This window comes from Myiozetetes cayanensis, unplaced genomic scaffold (genome assembly GCF_022539395.1).
Source record: "Myiozetetes cayanensis isolate MyiCay16 unplaced genomic scaffold, myiCay2020 scf20-37, whole genome shotgun sequence".
Classification (NCBI taxonomy): Eukaryota; Metazoa; Chordata; class Aves; order Passeriformes; family Tyrannidae; genus Myiozetetes; species Myiozetetes cayanensis.
In genome coordinates this window covers 14,877,803-14,895,971 of record NW_026087412.1, presented here as the reverse complement: position 1 = coordinate 14,895,971, position 18,169 = coordinate 14,877,803, and the positions used below count along the sequence as shown (strand labels likewise).

Here is an 18,169-nt window from a genome sequence, read left to right as displayed (position 1 = left end):
GCCGAGTGGAGGGTGGGAGCTCTTCTCATCACAAGCCAGAAATTACACCTGAGATTCCCCCGAGGCAAGAAAGTCTCCCAAACACTCCACAGTCTCCCCCTAAACGCCCTCAGGCGAGGGGGGTGTCCCAAATGAATGACCCCAAAAACAATCAGTCCCACTCTACCCCAACTGGGGGTGTCAGACTCCAAACCCTGGACCGCTGGTGCTTCTCCTCCTCGGGTGGCCCGTGGTGGTCACCCCCATGAGGATGGTGAGCCTTCATCTGAGAAACCCAGAGCCAGGCAAGCCACAAGAGTGGCTCCCAAAACACTCCCCAGGATTTAAGTTGCAAGAGAAAAGGTGTTTCCAAATGAATATGAGGTCCCAGGTCTGAACACAGCTGAGGAGGAACAACGCCATGGGAAACAACTGGATCCTCCGAGTCCAGCAGGACTCGGGATAAGAATAAACTGTGAGGACTTTTCTTCTCAGGAATCCAAAATAAGACCCAAAACATCAAGCTACTCTGCAAAGCCAGCAACACCCCCCTCTAAGATTCGGACTGGAAGCTTTTTCTCCATGTTAGAAAAATGCTCCTCCTTGATATTCTCGCACTGTTTCACTTATCCAGCACCAAACAAACCACTGGCCACGTCTGGCTGTCAGAAAACGGAGCTTGAAGACATCCCAGGAAGCCAGAGCAGCCCTGGGCCCAGGCTGGTTCAAGTAACCACCCAGGATTTTCAGAGTATTTGGAGTAAATCACCGAGGAAATTCCACCGGGGGTGAACAGGAGCAGCGCGAACCGGGCTGGGACGCGACAGACGGGCGGCGGTTCGGCGGAGCAGATGCCTCCTTGATACAATCAGCTCTTATCCCGGACAGATGCACGGACAGGGAGCAGCAGCAGCAGCTTTGCTAATGCCAGAGACGCGCAGACCCAACCCCAGGGGCTGGGGAAAGTGTCCTTGGCTCCTTGTGCTGCACACACGGCCCCCCTGCCACCCCACCCTGCTCCCGGAGAGCCGCGGCACAGCAACCTTGGCTAGAGGTGGCCACGGGCCCCCCAGGGCTGCCATTCCCTCCCCATTCCTGCCCCAGCCAGGGGGGATTACCTGCTGATGATGATGGCTCCCTTGTAAAGGATAGAGACTGCGGGCATCTTGCTGGCGGTGGCAGCCCGGCCCTGCCAGGCACCAGCCCCTGGGATTTGGCAGGAATCCGTTAAAGTGATGGGAAAAAAAAAAAAAAAAAACGGGAAAAAAAAGAGGGAGGTCGGAGGGGGTCACGTGGTCTCCCTGTATGCATGTTAATTCCACCCAACACTAACACAGATCAGCTGGAAACATCCCCAACTTTAGATTAAAGCTTACGCAAGCCAAAGCCAGGGTGGCCCATCGTGAGCGCCTTCCCACAGCGGGGCAGGGGCTCGGCCACCACCCCCCCCAAGCAGGGCTGGCCCCTTCCTCGTTAGCACAACGGGCTAATTATTTGGGTGCATCGGATGGAACACACCCCCCAGGGATGGAAGGGCAGCGTTCCGTGCAGGACTTGTGTGCTCTGCATCCCTAAAGGATTAAAATCCGCAGCAAAGCTTTGGAAGTAATAACAGACTGTAGCACTTAGGGGTTTAGGGTTGTTGTTGTTGGGTTTTTTTTTCCTTTCAGCATCTTTTCCAGCCCACAGCATTTCTTTCTTACTGCAAAGCAAGTTCAGCTGTTCCACTGTCTGCTGGGAGGCTGGAATCGGGATTTGCCCTTGAACAGCCTCTTCTACCCCCATCTCGATGCACATCATCCAGGGAGAGATGCAGGACCCCCACTTTGTGGGATGTGGGGATGGAGGGATGATAAAAGACTATTCAAGGTTGGCCAGCGAGCAGGGACAGACCTACAACAACCTCAGGGCTTGGCAGGAGCTGGGCTGTGATCTTGGTGGCAAAGGTCTGGTTATCTTCCCTGAGAAGACAAATCATCTGGAAACACATTCCCCTGGAGCTGCAGGAGGACACAGATCCTGCATCCCAACCAGCTCCTGAGGACATCTAAGGTCACAGGAAAGCTCTCGGCCCTGACTCCATCAACACTGTCCTCCTTGTGCTGTTCCCACACCATCTCCACAGGCTCCTGGCCAGGCCCCATTAGTGGCACTTGACCTCGTTAGCTGAGCATCATCAGATGTGGACGTGCTTGCTTGGGACTGCAGACCCTTTGCCAAATAATTCCTTGAGTGTGATGCTGTTGGATGGTACTTTTCCCGTGTGTGAACAACCAGTTTTATCAGCAGGAGCTCCCCTGATGGCCGTGTGAAGCCTCACAAGTGCTTCAAAAGAACGATAAATGGGAAAAACTCTCCTCCATTTTAATTACTTTTTTCTTTTTTAATGGCTTCCATTGAAGGCATTCAGATGAAATATTAAAAATCTGAACTAAATACTAAACCTTTAGGTGACCAAAACTTACCTAAAAAATGATGCCACCCAGACATCAGACATAGACGTGTCTGGTGATGCATTTACAGCCCCCCACAGCAAGACGTGACCACACCTAGGCCATGCCTGAGTCAAGGCTTTGGCCAAGCCAGGCCAAGCACGAGGGCTGCAGGTGGGACCGTGTCCCAGACTCTTGGTTCAGCCTTCACTGCACCAAGAGCCTCAAAACCTGCTCGTCCTCACAGCGACCCGAGGTCAGGGTGATAGATGTTCTTTCTCCTGCCATCCTGTAGACAATGACCAGGGCACAGAGAGCCAAAAATTAAGGCAGGAGGGTCCAACACCTGCTGACCTCTAGTTCTGGAGAAAGTGACTCGTTCAAGGCTCACCAGGAGGTTTTGAGACAGAGCACAGACATGAATTCAACCCTGGGGTGTGGTGACCTTCCATCTGTGCCTGTTCTGTAGGAGCTGCTCCACACCAGGGCACAGCTCCTCGAGGGGCAGGAGTGTCCTGGCACCACACTCAGCGTGGGGTGACATTTTTGGGCAGCTAAGCTATGAATGGATGCCCAAGAAGCCCTCACCCACCAGCCTCCAGCCACTTACACTAATGATCACACCCCAGGTCCTCTAATGAACCAACACAGAAAGAGACAATTTCCATCCCACCACCAAAATACAACGTGCAGCCTTCTGAGGTCCTTGGAGGCTCTCCTGATGCATGGTCACATAATTACACCTTTGATTCATGGGACAGAGCCTTGGCTGGAATAAATCAGGGCTGCTGAAGGGAAGGGATAACACAAGCCCTGGCACAGGCTGGCCAGAGAAGCTGTGGCTACCCCATCCCTGGAAGTGTCCAAGGCCAGGTTGGACGGGGCTTGGAGCAACCTGGGAAGGTGGAAGGTGTCCCTGCCCATGGCAGGGGTGGGACTGAATGGGCTTTAAGGTCCCTCTCAACCAAACTGTTCTGTGATTCTATGAGGTGACCTCTTTGACCAGCTTCAGAGGGACTGCAGGAGAGCTGATGGAGCCAGGCCAGCCCAACCCAAAACATGCAGGAAAATGGGAAAATTTCCCTGCCTGGCAATTCAGTAATTCACCCACCATGGTTTCTGCATCTCAGGGAACATCAAGCAGATATGTCTGACTGGGGTCTGGGTGCTCAGCACCTTCCACATCAAGTCCCTCAGCAGACCAACCACGGGCTTCCTCATCCTTCCCATGTCTGGACGGGATGTTCCAATAAACCACTCGTTTGACCACGAGGTGGTAAAAGTAAATGGAAATGGAATGCAAGAGGCCCTCAGGGAAGAGGAGCAGCACTCAGCTTATCTCCAAACACACAGATCCTCGATTCCTTCCTCCAGAACACAGTCTGACCCCAAAAGCATCAGATGTTCGTGCTGCTCCTGCTGATTAATATCTGTCCTACTGGAGAAAGTTTCAGCAAAAATGTTTCAGAAGACTTGCAGAGTTTTAAAACCCGGAATCACATTCAGAAAGGGTTTATAACCTGCCCAAGGGTCCCAGCCCTGCTCTGTATAGCCAGTGTTGAAGGCAAACGTCCCGCTGGCAAAGGGGATGTGTCATGGGCTCAAGCTCTTTACAGAGCTGGGACCCAGCTGAGCAACTCAGTCAATCCAGGATTCTTACTCAGGGAACCACCAACGTGAGACTTTGAATTTCTGAATTAATGAGAGAATGGAAGGACTATGAATTAAGTACAAACTCACCCTATGGGGCTGGACAGCAAATAAACACGTACTTCACTCGTATGTCCACTTTTTCATTGACTGCTAGAAAAATTAGGAAAACTCACTAAACTCACTGAAAAATGGATTTTTTTTTCAATGGAAAAGTTATTTTTGCTTGAAAAATGTATTTGTAATAGACAAAACTGAGAGAACTTAACACTACCATGTGTAGTGTTAAGTGTTTCCCAAGCAGGGCTGGGAAATGGTAAGTGGAATCAAAACAAGGCTCAGAGCAGAAGCAGATTTTAAAAATGCTGACATAGCACAAGTCAGGTGCATTTCCAATACGTTTTTCTGAGAGATCATAAAGGGGAAAGTGTGGGAGAGTGAAACTGGGAGCGCTGGGGAGAGGCACAGGAACCACTGCCAAGAGGAAGCAGGTGGAGAAGGTGGTGGTGATGTATTTGGCTTTTAGAGAGAGAAGAGTTGAAGAGGATGGCTGAAACGAGCACATCCAATGGTAAAGTTGTTTCTTCTCATAATTCAAGTCCCTTTGTCCTTCCTACACAGATGACAAGCAAACAGTGCTGGGAACAGCTGGACTGTGAGGGGAGGTGATGGGTTTAAAGTCACTGGGAGTGTTGGCATCGCATGATCAGCGTGTCCAGCAGAAAATGCAACATTGCGTGGGAAGATGTCACTCAAGGCTCATCTCTTGTGAAACACACTTATATTTGAAACTGAGGGGTTCCCTGAGTGCTCTCCCCAGCCAAACAGCCCTTTGCATCCTGCCTGCTCGGGTGGGGTCATCTCTAGGTCATGTTAAGTCCACACAAGCAATGAGTAGAGCCACGAGTGTCCTCAATTATTCCAGCCCCAACATCGAGGCTGAAACCCAGGAATCAGGTGTAGGGCAACAGCAGAGCCCAGGCATGGCCAGACCCCGTGGGGATGCCCAGCCTGGCCAGGTCCCACAGGGAGCATCCCTGAGTGAACCAGGTGATTAGGCCAGGACTAAATCACCCCAAATAGAGGGTGGATCCCAGGCAGGATCCTGAGCTGGATGAAGCAGCAGCACGAGGGTGGCAGGGCTGGGGTGGGCAGGATGTGCTGACAGCAGCATCACCGAGCCCACAGGGAGCCTCAGTGCATGGCTGAGCAGGGGAAAAGGACCCGAGCAGGTTTGCGTGGGTGGGCATTAGAGGTGGGAAGATATCCTGCAGTGGCAGTGAGATCTGTCTGAGGGCTCTCGGCTCCGGCATTAAGAAGGGTGGGGTGGGAGGGTTCACCTCGGCAGGGCACTGTGTCACGGGCTCTGCCCACGTCCCACCAGGAGCTGCAGTGGGAGCCGAGGGCTGCCCGGGCAGCACCGGGAACATTGGATCGTTAGTCAGTAAGCTCATTTCCCGACAGCACGAAATTAGCGTAGGCTGCAGAGGCATTTCCATCTGATTAGAAGAGAGAAAAACGCAACTGTGCTGCTTGCAGGATCAGCTACAGAGCATTGGGAATAAATCAAAAAAATACATCAGCTGCTCTGGAGCTGGGAAGGAGCTGCCCACAGTCACAGTGCACCCACAGAGTGTTTGCATAATTCTGCCCGTGGAGTCACTTCAGATGAGCTCTTGAGATCAGGGACGCTCACAAACGAGTCTGAACAGAAGAGAGACCAAACAGTGAGGTTGGAAGGAACCTCAGGGATCATCTGGTCCAACCTTTCTTGTCAAAAGCATGGTCCAGATAAGACAGCCCAGCACCTGCCCAGCTAAATCTTGAAAGTATCTGGAGGATCCACCACTTCCCTGGGGAGATGATTCCAATGGCTTATTGTTCACATTGTGACAGGCTTTCCTCTTGTGTCCAACTGGAATCTCCTCAGGAGCAACCTGTACCCAAACAAAGCCATGCTGCTGAAATTCCTGGTGAAGGCAGCAGGCAGGTCCTGTGGGGAGCACCCAAGGACAGGCAGCTCCACGGTCCCATCCCTGCCCTCAGCATCAGCATCTCCCTGGGAACCACCTCCAGGTGGGCAGAGGGGTGGCAGCAGGTGAAGTGATGCTGCCAGCCCTGGGTAGGTGACACTGCTCCTCCAAGCCTGGGACATTTGCCCCATGAACCAGCACCACCAGGCCACCACGACCATGGGCAGGTGGAGATGCCACCTCTCACTGCTGACCAGGCTTTTCCGTTCTTCCACCCCTTTTATCATCCTCCTCTAAACTTCATCCCCATTTTCCAATATCCTCCTCAGACAATGGATTTATTCAGCCTGAGGGATTCATCCCTTTGCTGTCTGAAAGTCAGGTCTCTGCTGCCTGTCACCTCCACCCTGCTGGGGACAGGGGTTGATCCCACCTGAAAATTACGTATCAAGTCAACAGAGGTGGAGCACTTTCCGGAGGTGCTTCTTGTCCAGGATGAAGACAGTCAGTCCATGAGCACCTGCCTGGCAGAGGTGCTCTCCAAGACCTCTGGGGCTTGGAAAGGTTAAACCACAGCAAGGGGTTTCAACTATTTTCCAATGGACGTCAACGTGCAGCTCTTCCTGTGCTGCTCCAAAAGGTTTTTGTTGAGGAAAAGGCAAAAAGGGCCTCTTCAATCAGCCTGTCTTACAGTAACCAGGAAAAGAGGCTGTTTCAAGTGGAAGAGAGGTCAGGCTTGGTCTGCCAGAGGTGTTTGGCAAAGGGGTTTATTCCAGAGCCCCGTACCTGGCTAAGATAAGTTTCCCCCATCCAGCCCAGCCCTTGAATGTACCCACTTGAGATGGGGATTAACACAATTTAAATACAATCACGTGGGAAAGCTCAAACAGGGTCCTTCATTTTGACCCCAGGAAGACCAAGATGTAGTCACATCTCTCACAGGAGGAAGCCTTCCTCCCTCCTCCTCCTCCTCCTTCTCCTCCTTCTCCTCCTCCTCACCCTCACATGAGAGAGTCAATCTGCTGCTCTGCTTGGGGCTGGTGCTGTGACCCCAGCTGAGGTGTCAACTGCAGTGAAGGGTTAACAGGATTATAAACCTCCCTGCCTTCCTAAATCCCCTGGGCTGTGGGATTGGACTGGTTATAAACTTATTAACGGGGGATGGTGGCTGGTGGGGGCTGTGGAACCTGCTCTGCCAGGTGGGCCACTGGTCTGTCCACCCCAGATTGATTGGGGAAAACATGGGAATGATGGCAGGAAACTCATCCAAGTTAATCCATAAAAATAAAGATGGAAACAACATAATTTGGGGAAAGATTTCAGAACATGCTGCCAAGGTGGGAGCACAGCTCTTGAGAAGAGCTTTGACCCATCCCCGTGCAAACATCCCCATGCTCAAATCCAGACCCTGGCACAAGCCATAAACATGCAGCAATAACAATGCCAAGAGGACTGGGAGAAGTGCCAGGCCAGTCTTGCACACCAGGCCATGCCTGGTGAGGAGCTGGCACCAGATCCACACCCGCCTGGGGCACACACAGCGTGGCGCAGCCGTGAGACCTGCCCAGCAGCGATGGGCACTTTTGGGGCTCTCTTACTTCCTGCTGGGTCTGGCAAAGCTCCTGCACAAAAGCCACCGGTGCAAAAACTTGCTTAGAGCCTCCAGCTCCTCCTCTCTGAAGGAGAGAAGCTGTACAGGAAAGCCCTGTGGGGACACACCGGCATCACCACTGGAGGAAACTGGGGATGAGGGATGAGCTGCTAGTCCAGCCGTGCGCTGATGCTGCCGGGTGAGGTCCTGCTGAAGGTTCATGTTTATTTATTAAATTCCTATTTCAAACTCCAAAATTAATCTTTTAATCAGCGGCAGAGTGGGGTTGTGCTTATCGGAGTGCTGGGAGGTGTTATCTCCCCTCCATCTGCTCACCACCCTGCGCCGTGTCCCAACGGACACCAGCCAGTGCATCTGGCAGCCACCACGTGTGGGGGCTGGTCCCCCGGCACAAAGCTGACCCTCTCCCTCCACCCTCACAGAGCACACCCCAGCAGACAAAGCTGAGGGAGGGTTCAAGCCAAAACTCCAATGTATGAGCAGATTTTTGAGGTAGAAAATAGGTTTTGAGCGTTTTTGCCCTGTAAGGGCAGGGCAGTGGGGTTTAGCAGCCCCGTGGAGCCAGGGATGCCCAGGGGACCCCAACGAGGTGACAGTGCTACCAGGCAGGGGTGTAGCTCTGTCTGCTGCCATATACACACCACAACCCCATAACAGCAGCACCCACGTGGCAGCGCTCCCCAGGACACGGCCCACGAGGTCGCGCCTGTCCTGCACTACCTCCTTCTGACCAGCAACACATTCTGCCTTTTCTGCACCCGAAAGCAGCTGGGAAGCATCAGCACTGCAACTCAAACCACCCTCTCTGTGACACCAGGGCAGGTGTCGCCCTGGGGTGCTGCCCTCACCAGCCTTCCTGCACCCCCCGTGGGGTGCTGCCGCCCCGCAGCCCCCACCGCCCTCGCTCCATTGACCTACTTCAGCCTGAGGCGGATCATGTCCCAGCAGCATCCACGGTCCCTGGTGTCTGGACGGTGCTCTGGCTTCTTGGTCTCCGCTGAGGAGAAGCCCAGGCTCGCCAGCCCAAGAGAGCCTCTGCCAAACCTCAGGGTGGTCCCCAAATCCCGCGGGGGCCTACGCTGGATCCGGCCCACTGACCCCCAGTTAATCGGCTAAAGCCGCACGCTCTGAACCCTGGCCCGGGCACAGCCGTGCTCCCGCCGCTCTCCCTGCCCTACATAGACATCTGCAGCCGCCCAGCACCCGCCGTCACCTCCCGTCCCCTCCGCCGTGCCCGCCGCCCTCCCCGCACCCAGCCGGGGCCCTGCTCCGCACCCACCCGCGCCCTGGGCGCTGCCGTGGGGTGGACACGGTCCCTCTGGGGGGGTTTCATCAAACGGGAGAGTCCAGCACTGGGGCTGCAGCAGGAGCACCCACGACTGCTCCCAGAGGCTGTGGGTGCTTCCCCAGCTGCTGCCTGCGAAATAAACCCCCTTCCCCACACCTGGCTGGTACCGGCCTCACCGGGGGGGGCTGCGGGAACCCCCCTCAGACCCTGCCCTCCGGAGAAAGGGCCATCAAAACAAACCGAATTAAACCCCACAAAAAGCCACCGAACGCCTCCTCCCTAACACCCTCCCTGGAGAGCGGATCCGAGCCCCGAGCGATGTCCGTTCCCGGTGCGGCAGCGTCCCGCCCCGCTCACCAGTAAATGAGGGAAAGCCCATCGAAGCGCTCCAGGGGGCGGCCAGGGGGCTGGAGGTAGGACATCATCCGGGGGCAGCGGTCCCGGCCGAGCCCTCAGGGCCGGCTCCTGCTGCCCGGGGCCGCGGGCTCGGAGTGCCAGCGGCTGGCAGGGCTCCCCGGCACGGCTCCCTGGCACGGCTCCCCGCAGCAGCCGGCTACACCTAATCCCGGGCGGGCAAGCATGTGATCGCCCCTCTGCCGGCTCCCCCCAGCTAAACCCTGCCGGTGGCTCCGCTTCCGCGGGGACGGCGGGCCCGCCGCGCTCCGGTGTGGCGAATTCCAGCCACCAGGTCTGAGCCATCCGGGATCGGAGCCGCGGTGAGAGCCTTCCCCACGGGACCCCCCACGGCACCCCGAGTCCCGTCCCCCGTGTGCCACCCTCAGTGGGGCACATCCCACCCTCCCCATCCACCACGTGCCCTGGTTTGATAAACTGAGCGGCACGATGACCCCTTCACCCCCCTAGCAGTGATCCCCCCCACACTCTGCATTTGCAGTGACTGTTAATGATGGTTGTAATCATTAACAATGGTTATAATCCATGGTTAACCTACCACCACAAACCATTTAAAGCCAATTGTAGGTGTCTCTGACCTGCACTAATCCCAGGCTGCACTGCCACACACAGTTCCCTTCCTCTCTGGCCACTGCCAGGATAATATTGCGTATTTATAGAATATATATTGTTACTAGAATATGTATAAAAATACATTATTTATTTAATTTGAAGCACATTTCTTGCATTTGGGTATTTTTCCCCCCAATTGAAGGTTGTCTGGTCATGCCCCAGCATCCAAATGATCCTTTATATTACCAGGAAAGCCCTGGGAGCGAGCGCTGGTGGACAGATGGAAACTGTTTGAAGTGAATGTGAATTATCCCAGAGCAGTGAGGCCCTGTCACACTTGTCCACATGCAGCTGTGGGTGGGATGGACAGCAGGACAGACAGACCTGATTCAGGGCAATGGAAAAGTCACGAATGAGCACCAACTCACTGCATGATGAGTGTTTTATTTCTGCTCTCCCCATCACACACAATCCCAGGGCAGCAGCCCGGGGTGGCCGGGACCTGGGGATTAGGTGAGTCCTGGGGATTATGAAATGCATCTGTCTGTCTCCATCCTGCATGGCCTGGGAAAGCCTCCGGCCCCACCAGGGCCAAGTCCTGTGCTCAAAGCTCCCCCCAGCTCCAGATAATGCTGGGACATAGAATCATGGAATATCCTGAGTGGGAAGGGACCCACAAAGATGTCCAACTCCTGGCCCTGCCCAGGACACCTCAACAATCCCACCCTGTCCCTGAGAGCGTTGTCCAAACGTCCCTTCAGCTCTGGCAGCCTTGGGGCTGTGCCCACTGCCCTGGGGAGCCTGTTCAGTGCCAGCCACCCTCTGGGGGAAGAACCTTTCCCTGAGATCCAACCTGACCCTCCCTTGAGACAGTTTGCTCAGGATGGGACACTTGGGGACAAGCTGAGGAAAACACAGGATGGCAGAGATGGTGGCAATCTGTCTGTCCAGCCCCAAGACAAGGCCTCCCATGGGTGTTGGGCATGGCAGGGCTTTGGGGACTTGGTGGTGGCTGGTGACACATCCAGCCAGGGCACGGAACATGAATCGGGAGACCTCGATGTCTGGGGTGAGTGAGCCACCCCGGCCCGCGCCACACACGCTGTGACAAAGAGGAGGGAGGGCCCGGGGCGAGGAGCCCCGCGGCACCGGCAGCCGCCCAGGAGGATGTGCCCGTGCCCGGGGTGACAGGCTGCGGGCGCTCCTGCGAGAGAAGGGGGTGAATTAAGGCTGATCCCGCTCGGCATCCTTTCCGAGTGACTGTGCGGGAGGCGCCGGTGCCAAAATCCTTTTCACCTGTCGCCTCCCAGCCCGGTGACACGTCCCCTGAAAGAGGCACAGTCCTCCACCCGGAACAGCCACCACTTTGTCCCTACCCCCCTTCAGGGTGGAGCTCTGCTTTACACCCTGCCCCAGGCCTGCAATGCACCCCTGGCCAGGACCCCCATCCACCGGAGAATCCCGTGGGGCGTTTGGGGTGCACGACCACCCACCCAGTGACCCCCCTACCGAGGAGGGCTGGAGGGGGACAAGCCTGCAGCTCCCAGGACTGTCGCAACCCGGGCCGGGCGGTGCCGGGTGTGAGCCCCGGGACTGGTTTGTGCCGCCGGGGGAGGACGGGCAGCTGGGTTTGCCGAAACCGCCGGGAGCGGGCGGGCACGGGGTGCCGGTGCCGCGGCCGGAGCAGGGCTGGGCCGGCCTCTCCCAGTCTCACCGGTCGGGATTGTCAAAGGCAGTGTCACCCCGCTCCGGGGCAGGACAGCACCCAGCAGCCGCGGGGACGGCGAGGCCACCCCGAGCCTGCCCTGGTGCCAGCGGTCCAGCTCTGCCGAGGCACCACGTGCACCGGGGGCATCATTCCCAGCGCCCTCCTTGCATCTGCCGGGAGCCCGCAGAACACCCCGCGGATGTGTGTCCCCCTTGGCCACAGCCCCGGGGGTCACAGCATCCCCCAGGCGGCTCGGGGAGGGTGAATCACGGCGACGCGCTGCGGAGCCAGGCCCTGCCTTGCCCTTTCCCCCGAGAGTTCCGTGCCGGCGGAAGCAGGGCATTATCTCCCTCGCCCATCAGAGGCAGCTGCCCCTGGGTGCGCTCCAGCTGCATATTTATACCGATGCAAACATTACACCCTGGAAATTCCCCATCTTTACATCACGGGCCAAAGCCTGCACTGAAGCCCTGACCTTTTTCTCGCTCTCGATGTGTTCTGGGGAGCCGGTGACAGTGGTCCTGGCCATGGGTCAGTCCAGCCAGGATCAGTGTTCCTGCATGGGTGCCCAGGGCTGCAGCACTGTGCCACTGTGGAGGTAGACGGGACACTAGAGATGCTGTGGATGCTCCTGGAGGTGTTCAAGGCCAGGCTGGACAGGGCTTGGAGCAACCTCAGCTAGTGGAAGGCAGCTAGTTGCTGCCCATGGGAGGGGGTACTAGATGAGCTTTAAGTCCCTTCCTACCCAAACCGCTCTATGATGATTTGATGACGATTTGATGATGATGATGATGACGATGATGACATCCCCACTGGGGATCCAGGACCCCCACACACCTTCCCCATCCCTTCATAAGACAGGAGAATAAGGACCAGGAGCAGCTGCTGCTGCCTCAGGTGCAGAGAGCACACTGTGATCTTAAAATCCTGGCACCACCAGCACCAGCTCAGTGCCTTTCCAAAAGCCATGGCTGGGGACACAGGACAGGGACCTTCTGTCTGTACCCCTCCAGTTTGGCTCCCCTACCCCTCCTCGATGCCTGCTGTGTGCACCAGCTCCCCAAAGCCACCACAGCGCCGGTGACAACAGGGCCCTTCTGCTCCGCATCGTGCCCAGAGGATGAGGAAGAGCCAAAGTTAATTTATTCCATGCTGCATTTTCATGCCAAATGAGTCAGAGCACCGGCCTCTCTCAGCCTTTGTTTTGCTTGGCTGCCTGCACCCGCTTTCGCTTGGTGTTTGTTCAATATTTAACTCCCTTGATGGCACTTGGGCTCAAACCAGCAAGTGCAGCAGAAAAAGCCACTTCCCTGCCGGGACAGGAGCTCTCCCATCCTTCAGCTCCACTTGGGAGTGATGCACTTGCTTTATTCTGTTTATCTCTCACAGCTTGAGGAACCCTGAGCTTGGTCTTTCAAGCCACCACATCCCACAGGACTCGTCTAAAGCCAAGGAGGGCTCTGGGGGACTGTGGGATGGGGCCAGGCTGGCTGCTGATTTCAGAGCACAGCCGGCCCCAAACGGAGCTGAGGGAGGTTTCGCCCGGCACAGGAGCAGCCAGGAACGAGCAGAGCCACATTCCTGCACACGTGGGAGCCGCGAGGAGGAAGCGGCAGCGCGGAGGTGTTTCGGTGCCCTGCTTTCCTGCGCTGCCTGGAAGCGGGAACTCCCTTCCCACCCCAAACCCCTGCCGTGGGGATGAGCAGCTCAGCTGGGCCCTCCGAGGGCTGTCAAAGAGTCCCACCCAGAAAATAAATGAGGTTTTGGCTAATCTGCTGTTGTTTGTGTTCCGCTGAGCTCTTGGAAGAAATTTCCAAACTGTTGTGCCGCTTTTCCCCCTCCCATCCTCCAGCCAAAGCTTAATCCAAAATTTCTTCATTGAGAAACACCTCTGAATAGCCATCAGGGCTTGGCTTGGCTTCTCTGCTGTGATGGGTCCCCAAAGCCCCTCAGCACTGCCATGGTGCCTTTTGGGGCATGCAGGGAGGGGGATGCTCCTGCTTCACCCACCAAGCCTTCATCTATCCCAAATTAGGATGGGCTGTGTGGGTGGGACAGTGGGATGCAGTGGGATGGCCAAGCCCATGGCACAGGAGCAAGACCCCAGCAGTTGGTGCCCATCCTGCCCCCTCAGCAGTGGGGTTGGCCTCGGCCGGGGTGGTGGGGCTAGTGCAGGGTGGAGCAGGGTGTGGGATGCCTGAGAAGGGCTTGCCAGGAAAATGTCATCTCATTGCACAAAACATGCTCCTCTCCTGTTCCCCTCCTGCAGCAGCAGCAGCTCAAGAGCTTCTTACCCAGGTTAAGTCAATATTGCCACATCTGTCGAGGTGCTCAGCCCCGTGGAAGGAGATCAATGGGTGTTTTAAGGGCTGGAAAGGAGCCGAGGGAACACACCTGGGGTCCCTGTTGTTTGCAGCACCCTGGGGTGCAGCATCTTCCCAGGAGCCCCGTGCTGCCCCACAGCGGGGTCCAGCCCTGCTGGCAGCTCCCCGGCCACAATGGGACCAAAGCCCTCCCCAGCACGGGCTCCTGGCTGGCAGGACACCCCTACTTCTCCGTGCTCAAGAGGCTTCAGAGGAGCTGGTGGCACCAGGTCTGGATACCAACACGGGGTGCAGCAGCAGCAGGAGCTGGGGGGGCAGGCACAGAGCACAGGAGGGACCGACCGCATCAGTAAAGCCACCAAAAGGTGCATTTGCAAAATAAATACTGCAAAACCAACCCCTGCAGACCCCAAGCGAGGGGGGAAACCTCAGCACGGGGTGTGTGGTGCTCTGGGCAGGCGCTGGAGCTCACAGCTGCCAGCACCCCCAAACCACAGGCCCCCAGGTCCCCAAAAGCACCCTGTGGTACAGTGGCTTTGCACGGTGCCTCTGATCCTGAGCCAAGGCAGAGGTGAAATACCTGGGCAGTTTACATAAGACATAGTTTTCCACTACGCCGGAGTTTCTCTCTGCCTGCTGCTTCACCCAGCAGCTGCAATTTTGCTGCTCTCAAGGGCATTTGAACACAAAAATGAGCCACGCCAGAGATGTGGGCAGATTAGGAGGATTAAGGCTGCAGAGCTGGAGCAGGAGGAGATGTAACAGAAACCCCTCCGGTAGGCAAAGGCATCTCATCCCTAAACCTCTGCTCAGCTCCACACAGGGCTTGAAAGGAGGGGGGCTCTGGGATGTGTACAGGGTTCTGGAAGCTGGAAAAGCAGCAACCACTCCTCTATGCATCCAGAAAGTGTTGCTGCTGGAGATACGGGGTGTAAAAAAGCATGAAAACCAAAAAGTGTTTCTGGAGAACACTCAGAACTTCATGCAGTGAAATAAAAGTGGTTGGGCTGGGTTTCTCCCTCCTCACCAGCCCTTGTGTTGGGATTGGACCGGGTGTGGGGAGGATGGGGGATGCAGGTGCTGCCCCAGCAGGTTGCATGGGGATGCTCACAGCCTCTGAACAAACCACAGCACCCAAAAATCCTCCTCCCAAAAAAACAGGGGAAGCCTTGTCCGCTCCTCGGCATGGGCATGGATGCGTGGCCATGGCAGGGAGCGTGCCAGCCTCCTGGCACTGCCAGCCCACAGGGATCAATGGGTACTGGGGATCAGGTTAATGGTTCCTACCAAGGGAATTCTCACAATCTATTTGGAAGCAAACATGGAAGCTGGGTGCCCTGAAGACAAAGCCATAACCTCAGTTAAACAGAGTTGCCGTGGCCAGTAACTGATAGAGCCCAGAAACTGAGTCCCAGCCAGGGCAGGGTCAGGCCCCAGCCCCAATTCAAGCTGTTTGGGGGCTGTGTGGAAGTGCTGTCCTGTCAGGCTGCTCCAGCCTCACCCCATCACCCCCTGGCAGCGGATGGGATCCAAGTCTCCTTGCAGTTACATCCCATGGGACTTGCTATCCTGGCAGGACCCTGCCACCCCACCAGCACCAGATCCACCCTCGGCACAGCCTTTTGCTCCTGAGAGTGTGAAATGTGTCCCTGCTCGCCAAAGGTTCCAAAGTGCTCGACTGGATGAGGCCACAGACACCCAGAGTGCTGCTCTGGGTGAGTCTGGCCCCTCCACCTGTGGGTTTCAGCATCAATAGCTGAGCTTGTTCCTGATCCCTAATTCACCACGAGAGGGGAATGGCAGAGCTGTTCAGCATGGCCGGGCCACCCCAGCGCCACAGAACCTTCAGCTCGCCCAAAAGCAGCCCAGGAGGACAACCCATGCCAAGATGGGGTGGAGGAGACTCTGCCACAAACACACAAGCACACGGACACGGACACGGACACAGACACGGACATGGACACAGACATGGACACGGACACACACACGGACATGGACACAGGCATGGATACAGACACAGACACAGGGACACGGACACAGACATGGACATGGACACACACAGAGACACACAGACACGGACACAGAGACACAGACACGGACACAGACACAGACATGGACACAGAGACACAGACACAGACACACACACAGACACAGACACACACGCTTGCCTTGTGCTGTCACTGCCAAGACCCGAAGCCTCCCAGCACCCTGGGCAGGAGCAGCCGGAGCCAGCGGGAATGCCCGGCTGGCCGGAGGGCTCTGCCCTCTTTAAGGGCTCCCCGGAGCAGAGAGATCCGACACACGCAGGGGATCGGGATCAATAGGTCACGGCGTGCACTGACTTGCCCCCAGAATGAAAATCAGCAGAGGATTTGGGGCTGGTGGGGAAGCTACAATCAGGGCTTTAATCCCACATGGGCACAAAATCCCAGGATAAAAAGGCCAGAGCTGGTCCTAATTGCTGACTGCTGTGTGCATGTGTGAGCAAAACCTCTTAGGCTGCGGGGGGTCTGGGGGAGGCATCTCATTGCCTTATGGAGTCATTCAGGTTAGAACAGACATCTAAGATCATCAAATCCAACTTTTAAACCAGCACTGGTTTAAAAGGCCACCACTAAACTGTGTCCCCCAAGTGCCACATCCACATTTCAGGGATGGTGACTCCATACCTGGCCCTGGGCAGCTGTGCCAGGGCCTGACCCCTCTTTCAGGAAAGAAATTTTCCAAATATCCATCTAAACCTTTCCTGGCATAGTTTGATGCTGTTCTCTCTTGTCCTGTCCCTTGTTCCCTGGGAGCAGAGCCCGACCCCCCCGGTTCCCCCCTCCTGTCAGGGAGTTGGAGAGCCAGAAGGTCCCCCCTGAGCCTCCTTTTCTCCAGGCTGAGCCCCCCCAGCTCCCTCAGCTGCTCCTGCTGCTCCAGCCCCTTCCCAGCTCCATTCCCTTCTCTGGACACGCTCCAGCCCCTCAATGTCTTTCTTGCCACCAGGGGCCCAGCACTGCTCCAGGATCCGAGCTGCCCCAGCAGAGCCGATGCACCGGGAAGGACGCTGGGGGCACTGGCCATTTCTAAAGCCAGAGACCACCCGGCAGGAGCCGCAGCCTCGCCCGTGACTGCCCCTCTGTGCCCATCATCCCTCAAGCTGCTCCCCAGCTACGCCCCGACTCCGGGAGGTATCAGATTGACTTTGCACATCTGGGGGGGTCCAACCCTGCCGGGACCCCTTTGGAGCGGGGCTGGAACCGGGAGCGCGGGGCTCCACCAAGGCAGGGGGAGGAGGATGCTGCGGGGCGGGGGGACCGCGGCAGGCAGGAGGTAGGAAGCAGGAGGAGGCAGGAGGCAGGAGGAGGAGGCAGGAGGAGGCAGAGGCGGTGCAGCCCCGTCCCGCCTCCCGCGGGGCCCGGCCCGGTGGCGGCGCAGAGGCTGCGGGCGGCGGCGGGGACGGGCAGGCGGAGCGCGGCGGGCGCCGTGCGGGGACGAGATGCACTCGCTCTTCAGGAAACGCAACAAAGGGAAATACAGCCCCTCCGTGCAGAAGAAGAGGTGAGTGACCCGGCCCCGGGAAGCTCCGGGTAGCTCCGAGCACCCCGAGACGAGCTTGGCCGACATCGCGGGGATCCCGCGCCGGGACTTGGCGGAGCCGGGCCCCCTCAGGTGTGGGAACCCTCAGGGGAGGGCACCCACAGGTGTGGGAACCCTCCCGAGGTGTGGGAAACCCTCAAGTGTGGGAAACCGTCGAGGTGTGGAACCCCGAAGTGTGGGCACCCCCGAGCTATGGGCACCCCTGGAGGTGTGGACTCACCTAAGGACTGGAAACCCTGGGGTGTGGGAACCCTGCTGCGGTGTGGACACCCGCGAATGAGGGCACCCTCCCAGGTGTGGGAACCCCCCGAGGAGTGGGCATTCCCGAGGTATGGGAACCCCGATGTTTGCCCCCCTCCCGAAGTGTCAGCTCCTCTCCAAGATGGGTCCATATCTCCTGTGCCAGGTGGGGGCACAGGGATGGTTTCCCCCCATTTCCCTTTCCATCGCAGAGCAGCAGCTCCAGGGAGCAGGTTCCTTCGCTTCCCAGATGTGTGCTGGGTCTTAGGGAAAAGTATTCTGGTTGTCCAGCGCCTTCATCCCCCTGTTCCCTCGGGAGCAAGCATTCAGTCCATCGGTCCATCGTTGTTTCCTTGCTCTCTCTGATGGGGTGGGGGCGCATTTCGGTTGTATTGGTTGTAAAAAAAAAACCAGG

The 18,169-nt window shown here is 57.0% G+C and overlaps 2 protein-coding genes across 6 annotated transcripts in view; one reads left to right on the top strand and one right to left on the bottom strand.

Annotated features, from left to right (window-relative positions):
- Positions 1 to 9,430, bottom strand: part of LOC126641199 (syntaxin-binding protein 4-like) — a 47,617-nt gene extending 38,187 nt beyond the window's left edge. For 2 of the 5 annotated variants that reach the window (XM_050317649.1, XM_050317652.1), the window contains exon 1: positions 9,292 to 9,430. In XM_050317649.1, the coding sequence (XP_050173606.1) occupies positions 9,292 to 9,359 (68 nt within the window). In that variant the 5' untranslated portion in view covers positions 9,360 to 9,430. Of the gene's footprint in view, positions 1 to 1,097; positions 1,194 to 8,564; positions 8,635 to 9,291 lie in introns of those variants that run through there. The other 3 variants (XM_050317653.1, XM_050317651.1, XM_050317650.1) reach the window with 3 other exon arrangements.
- A 7,914-nt stretch (positions 9,431 to 17,344) lies between these two features.
- The window catches only part of PPL (periplakin), a 28,210-nt gene continuing 27,385 nt past the window's right edge, over positions 17,345 to 18,169 (top strand). The window contains exon 1 of the mRNA XM_050317602.1: positions 17,345 to 17,475. Within this exon, the coding sequence (XP_050173559.1) occupies positions 17,414 to 17,475 (62 nt within the window). The 5' untranslated portion in view covers positions 17,345 to 17,413. The remainder of the gene's footprint in view (positions 17,476 to 18,169) is intronic.